The sequence below is a fragment of the Eublepharis macularius genome, chromosome 12 (assembly GCF_028583425.1).
Source record: "Eublepharis macularius isolate TG4126 chromosome 12, MPM_Emac_v1.0, whole genome shotgun sequence".
NCBI classification, from domain to species: Eukaryota; Metazoa; Chordata; class Lepidosauria; order Squamata; family Eublepharidae; genus Eublepharis; species Eublepharis macularius.
In genome coordinates this window covers 67129881-67137197 of record NC_072801.1, presented here as the reverse complement: position 1 = coordinate 67137197, position 7317 = coordinate 67129881, and the positions used below count along the sequence as shown (strand labels likewise).

At 44.6% G+C, this 7317-nt stretch overlaps 1 protein-coding gene across 1 annotated transcript; it reads right to left on the bottom strand.

Annotated features, from left to right (window-relative positions):
• Positions 1–220: 220 nt before the first annotated feature.
• Positions 221–3849, bottom strand: LOC129340279 (uncharacterized). Its single transcript, XM_054994984.1, has 3 exons — positions 3694–3849; positions 3319–3407; positions 221–1770 (listed from the first exon to the last, which is right to left on the bottom strand). Exon 3 carries the CDS (start codon positions 1760–1762, stop codon positions 725–727), a length of 1038 nt encoding a protein of 345 aa, XP_054850959.1. The 5' UTR covers positions 1763–1770; positions 3319–3407; positions 3694–3849; the 3' UTR covers positions 221–724.
• Positions 3850–7317: the final 3468 nt, after the last annotated feature.

Below are 7317 nucleotides of genomic sequence, written 5' to 3'. Positions count from 1 at the left end.
CCTCTGTTGGCAACCCAGTCCCCAATAGGGTTACACTAAAATGAAACTTTGATATGCAAAAAGGACTGCAGTTGGAATTTATATACTGAGCCACCCACACGTAAACTTTGGGTTGGCGGGAAGGCAGCCAACATTGATTGTTTGAAATTATACAAATAAAGAATCTGTTCTGACAGGATTTTCAAAAAGAATACGCATAAAATGTAGAACAGCATTTGTTTCTTTTTCAGAAATGCTAGCTTTTATTTAATTTGCTGATCAACATGATAACAGTCAGACTAAAGATTACAGAAGGCAAACGCAAGAATGGTTTATGGCAAATGAGGCTTAAGTGGAGAGAGGAAAACTGGAATCAGTCCCTCTAGAAGACGAGTAAAGATGCTGGACTGACTACTTCCCTCACACACCCCTTTGCCTGCCTGCATACTTGGAAATAAAGCAAATAGCATGAAGTAATTGTAAGAGTCTAATAAGAAGGTAATTCGAAGTAAGTAGTGATGGCTATGAGTCTTCAAACTACTCAGGAATGTTAGGAACACTCAACAGTTGTGCTATAATCAAATAATAATATCCTCGCTGAATGTTTAGCTTCACTTTCTCTATATCCCTATCACTAAAGACTTCTAAGCCTCTGCAATTTCTACAGATCCTAATCATTAATGAGCCCAAACTTTATTAAAAGCAACCAGCACGGAGCAAAACTTTCAGCACTCCTGCCCTTCCATTACTTATCAGAAGATTTTGGCAGAGGAATAGTTGTGGGTGGAGTGGCATCGTTAGTAAACCTCATGTCACGGCAGAACAAGATGGGCTCCTTGCCCAAGCCCAGCTGGTACTGCCATATGTACAACTGGCTTTTGGGCTCCAGGGTCACATTAACCGATTCTTCCACTTCTGTGGCTTCACTCCAGTCTTCCGACTCGGTTTGGACACTTTTCCCACCATGTTCGGTGGAAACGCTGAACTGATATTTGGCAATTGATTCAGCAAGGGCTCCGGACTGATATGAAGCAGTCATACTTAACTTCCAGTGATTCTCCACGGAGTTCATCTTCGAATTCTTGTATCCCACCTTCTTAGTGATCTTCTTGTTCCAAGTGATGGGACTGTTAGAATCGTTGGAGATGGTCTTGAGAGCCTCCCATTTACCAAAACACTCACCAAGAGCAATGGCCAGGCCTCCAGGGAGAAAGGGGACCACGGTTTCATGGAAGGAAAATGTATTCGGATCTTCTTTTTCATGGAAGTTGGTGGACTTAAAGTACTGGATGCCCCATTCATCATGGGGTTTTACGAAGTAGTAGTAATCCTTACAGCCCCAATAATAAAGGCCGTTCCTGCAGTCTGGGTGAAGGGTGTATTCATCTGCATCTTCATCTGTATTCATATTAGTGACCTTGCGGTAAATGCCTTTCTTCTGAAAAATAATGTAGAAGTGACCGAAGGCGGACAGGTAATGATCTCCTCCTTGACAGTTGGGATGGAGGCTGTACACCACAGCACTCTTGTCCTGGTTCATGTTACTGACACGACGATAGTGGTCTCCCTTGATGATATAGAAGAGGTCATCCTCGTGGGCTAAGTAGTGATCTCCACCCCGGCAAGAATTGTGCAGGCTAAAGACTTCTAGGTCTTTGCCCTCATGGAAATTGGTTGACCTCATGTAGCAGCCCAGGTCGGAGCGGATGATGTAATAATATTCATCGACCCCACAGAAATCAACTCCTGGAGCTTTGCTCTTGGGGACTATTTGAGGCACCATGTTTGATCCTAGGAAACAACAACAATAAATCAGATTATATCAGAACAGAGTGCAAAAGGAATCATCAGCTCCTCTTACTGGTTTACTGGCCCAGGCTAGGAACATGACTTGTTGGCAAAGTTAATGGTCTTGTTCCTATCAGCAGGCCAGTGAAATTGCCAGCTACCAACAGGCAAGGTGGGTGTTCTGCCATTTGGGGCTCTACAAATGTGCAGAAGAACTCATTTTTAAAAAGGCCTCTCAACTCAACAGTGAAAACTGGGCATCCACATTGTCCTCCATATCAGGAAGATAAATATTTACAGAATGTAGCTATCAGGGTTTTTTTTTTAAAGGGGGTAGGGAACTGGCAAACTCTACCCAAAACAATTCATATTATCAAGGAACATGGGAATTAGAGGCACAAATTCTGATCTCAATTCCACCCTTTCCCGATCTCGGATGTTCTGAGCCTTCAAGTGCTTTGTGGGGAAGTTATTAAAATCAGGAAAAATGCTTCCTCCCAAATCCAGCTTATTCCCTGCCGCAGCGCTCTCAACAGCAAAGGTCTTCTGGAGATGTGTGGAAGGAGGAAGGCTAGAAGCCTTGGGCCTTCCCCTGCTGAGCTGTGACTGTTTGTATCCACAGGAAACCTGGGGAAAGAATCTACAGATGCCCAGCTCTGTGTGTAGAGGGGGGTTCCCATGTGATTAAAAGCCCCGGATTCCTGAACGCAGAGAAAGAAACGTAAGCATGTGCGTGCAGGTAGACTAGAAACCGGACGGAAGGTACTGGTTGTATGTGTGTGGTTGCACCAAAAACAACAAAGGAAGCAAGCCAAAAGATATATTGCCCTATGTACAAATTTACAATAAATTTACAATAAAGATTACAACAATGAATAGCAGTTTAGTACAATAACCGTTAGGAGCAAGAAAAGTTCCATCAAATTTCTTCAAGCATTCAACAGGTAAGTGGTTCTGTTTATAGTCACGTCGCTGTTAGTTCGTGATGTCCCAAAGTCCATAGGTGCTGTTTGAAGACAACGAAGAACGCTGAGTGGCAACGAGCTCACCGGTCCAATCTAATTTGGCTCGTTTCAGGACAAATCCTTCATCAGGCCACCAACCAATTATGATCTACTATCACACTACTTTTCTCTTTGAAACTTCTAATCCAGAATAGTTCATTTCCTGGGGCCCAACCAGAAACAGTCTTTGGGAAGAACAAACATATTTCCAGGGATAAACTCAGGTTTCCCCACCACATGAATATTGTACCCTGGGATTGTTTCAGGCTGGGAAAACTGCAGAGGGGGAAGTCTGGAGCTCTTTATCCATGCGGGTGGTGGACCTGATCCTAGGCAGACACGGGACATGCAGACATGGAAGAGAATGCAAAACTTACGTGTCATTCTGGATGAGAACACAGCCCCATCCTGCACATGTCATCATGTGTTCCACGTGTTTCTGCACCCCTTTCCCCTCTGGCGGGGACCACGTTGCTTCAGCATATCACATTGAATACAAACATCCACTTCCCTGCCCAGTTTCCCACCGAGGTTTGCCAGTACTTACAGGAAGAAATGACAGGGATCAAGTTGACTCTACAAGAGGATTTAGGAGAGATGCCACGTAGGTCCTCAGTGCAGAATCAGTGGTAGAAACTGCCAATGTAAGAGTAGGAAAGACAGTTCAATGCCTAGGGCAACGCAAAGTATTGTGCACTGACAGCGACTCCCCCTTTATTTAATACCATTGTTTTAGAATAGAAAAGTAATCACTGGATAGCAAGACTGGTGACTCTTGACTAACGTGAGTCCAAAGGAGAGGACAGATATGTCTCTCTTTTCAGAAAGCACAAATGGGGGGAGGGGGAGATGAGATCCCCCCCATCTTACAAGTCGTTGTGGGTTGCCTGTTTGTAGATGTATAAAGCCTCACCAATCTTACCACACTTTCTTTGCCTGGACTGGGATTTTCCTGCGTCCTCACACTGTTCTCTGGACACCGGAGGATCTTGCAGTAGACTCAGGTCTTCCTGTATTCTTCTCCAATCCTACCACTCTCTTCGGACTTCTTATATACTGTGTTGCGTGTTTGACCGTTCTGTTGACAAGATTCATTTTTTGCAAAGCTAAGCAACTTATGAAAAAACAGGGTTTGTTCCTCCTTGGCTTTTAGCCAGACTTTGGTGGTTCTTCGTCAATATCACCTTAACTCTTCAAAGTATGAGGACAACTTAATCTTGAGTGACAGTCTCCACCTTGCTTGCTCTTTCTTCCGTACTCAGCAATCCTGTCAGGGGTCCAGGTCTGCGTTTTTGCACACGGTCGTGTTGTAGACATCAAATGCACACCAGTGCAATGATAACAAAAAACCCAGTTGCAGGTAAGTCAAATGAACAAGTAGTTGCCTGGGCCTTAGGTGACTGGCTGGATCGAGATTTTTCTAGACCACTTCCTCCAAATGTTTCACAGTACCCCAGAAGCACCCCAAAAGCAGGCAAGAGCCCTTGGAAGATTGCATCATGTCATTAAGCCAAACGAACATCAGGCAGAAAATATATTGATCTAAAGATCTAGCGCTTGGCACAGCATGGTACTCTACTCAGGCGATTTATGTCAGCTTGGTGGAACAGGATTACATCTGCAGGCCTTGCCCCCTGCCTACCTAGACTCAGCCTAACGTTAGTGCAGAGCATTCATGTGCACAAAATGTTTGAACATCGCTTCCATCCCCAAGACGGCGAATGGTGCCTTTTCTGGTTTCCTGCTTATTGGAACAGCTTTCATTGGTATAAAGCTTGCAAGTAGGAGGGGATAGGTTAGTGCTGGTGATCCTGCTTCCATATTTATGCACATAAATTACTGAAATTACAACTGATCTTGGGGCAACAGAGATCATTTCGGCTGGAGAAGATGGCAGCATTCCCAGACTCTACCTCCTCCAAATGGGTTTGTGACCTATTTAAAATCGCTGGCCAGTGGGGAAGCAAAGCAGTGTACAAAACAAGAAATGCCTTCTAAATAAGCAAAGAGAGGGGAAGAAAACTAGAACTCCACATCAGGGGCTTGTCTTGGGTCCATGAGTCTTGGGTCAAGGCCTCAAAATCGGTTTGTCATAAAAGCCATATGGACTGGCTGCTTGAAAAATGTAAAAAGTGCAAAGCCTCCTTGGGCAGGCATGCCAACTAACCATGTGGTTTTGAGCCATCTGGTTTGAGAATCTGCCACCTGGCACCCGTTTGTTGCATGTCGAAATTCCCTGTCCACGTTTAGGAGTGACAAAAATGTTGAGAGAACAAAGAAATTCCACGGCATGGCAGTGGTATTACATATGGACAGATCAAGAATTGTATTGATAACTCTTCAACGTAGGGTTGCCAGCTCTAGGTTGGGAAATTCTTGGAGATTTGGGGTAGGGGTGGAGTCTGCGGAGGGCAAGGTTTGGGGACAGACCTCAGCAAGATTAAACGCTGTAAGGCCCACCCTCCTAAGAAGCCATTTTCTCAAGTGGAATGGACTTTTGTAGCCTGGAGAGCAGATGTAATTCTGGGAGATCTCCAGCCACCACCTGGGTGTTGGCAACTCTACTACAACTTAAAGGAAAATTACCATGGGACAGTGCTGAAATTGGGTTTGTTTGCAAATTCGAAAAAATGGGCACCCTGTCCTTCAAGGGTTTATAGAGAAATCAAATTCTTCTCTCACTACAGATGGTCATTTTCTGCTTTTTACACCCCAACCCTATCAAGCTAATTCCAGGATTATTCTACCTTACATCTTTATTTTAAATACCCTTCCTACATTTGGGATAGGTAAAATCCCTACATGCTTTCCCTTCTAAATGTATCTGAAGAAGGGAATTTTGACTCTCAAAAGTTCATACTCAGGAAATTTAATTGGCTTTTAAGGTGCTACTGGACCTGAATCTTGCTCCTCTACACGTACAACATTGCACAAAATGTGCAACACATGGTTTTTTCCGAAACACAAATGCTTATCCATTGCACATAACTAAGCACTAAGCTATAGGTCTACTCTGGCCAGAAAAGCAGTGTATTGAGCATGCTCTGATGCACTTTTTAAAGTGTATTATACAAACTCTGATGCATTTATCCCACAACCCACAAATAGGGGTGCCCAATCCAGATCTGAGATTCAGGAAAGTACCATAATTTGGCCAATCTGTCTAAATCTTGCATTCATGAATCAAATCAAGAATCCAGATTCAGTCTGGGAACCCCAATCTATAATCCCAGATAAATCTGAGTAATTCTACTAAACATGGTTTCACCCTCAGGCTGGCTTCTTCTGGGGCTTGATGGTGGAGGAGAGTGCCCGCAAGTTATAGGTGACTTATGGCGACCCCTGGTGCGTTTTTCATGGCAAGAAACTAACAGAGGGGGTTTGCCATTGCCTGCCTCTGCAGCTCTAGCCTTTGTTGGAGGTTTCCCATCCAATTACTAACCAGGGTCCACTCTGCTTAACTTCTGAGATCTGACGAAATCAGGCTCACCTGGGCTATCCAGGTCCGGGCCCATCCTGAGTTTCTTCTGCTTTTTATCCAAGAGGGGAGAAGGGGGAATAAAGCAGAGGCAGGAGGGAGAGGGAGTGAGGCCGGGCAGGGGAGTGAGTGGCCAATCTGTGCGGGAGCTCTCCTTGTTTGCCCAATTTCTGTGAGTGACACTGCTTCAGTTGGGCTAAGTTTCAACAGTGGTCCTTGCTTCCGTTTGGTTGGGAGAGAATTCTGTGTTGTCATCATTCTCTGGTTTGATGTTGGTCCCTTTGATTCACTTTGGTTCTGCTGGGCTTCTTTTTGCATTTGGGATGTGCCTTTGGCCACTGGCACCCTTGTCCCTGTGTCTTTGTTTGAGAGCCTGCTTCAGAGATCATAGAGTTGGACTCAGGCGTCCAATTTATTTGAAACTTGAGAGATCTTTAGAGGACAGCCAGGAAGAGCTACACTTCAAATTTGGTGAAGTTTTCTTGAACAATGCCACCCCAGCCCCCCGGATATTGCCCAGATAGTTTCCTCTAGGGAATAGTGGCTGAATTAATCTGGGATTCTCTGATTTATTTTAACCAGAACAGATAATTCTTCCCAGATTAAAGAATCCTAGATTTTAGGGAGGTCCCTTGTTACCCAATGAGGAGCCTTCTTGTGAGTTGGGAGAATTAGGGTGCAAGGAGAGGCAACTAGAGGCGGGTAACTTTGGGATCTCCACCCGTAGATACGAGGATTGTCCCAGCTATAGACCTCTTTCAATGCAAAGACAGATGTTTCGAACAAAAGAATGTTTCAATTGAACATAAAAAAGATCAACAGCATGCAAAACACACACAACACACACTCAGAAGTAACTAGAAAGCAGTGGTGAAAATTGGTTAGAGAGTGGGTGATAGTTACCATCCAGAAGAGGGCATCTGGGAGGGAGAGCATTGAGCAACCAGCATGTCAATGCGGAAGAGCTCAGAGGACCAATGGTGGATGCTGGATATGAGAGCATGCATACAGCTATGGCAGAGGGGTAGACCAATTATTCTGTGGAACATACCCTGGGGCAAGATTGCA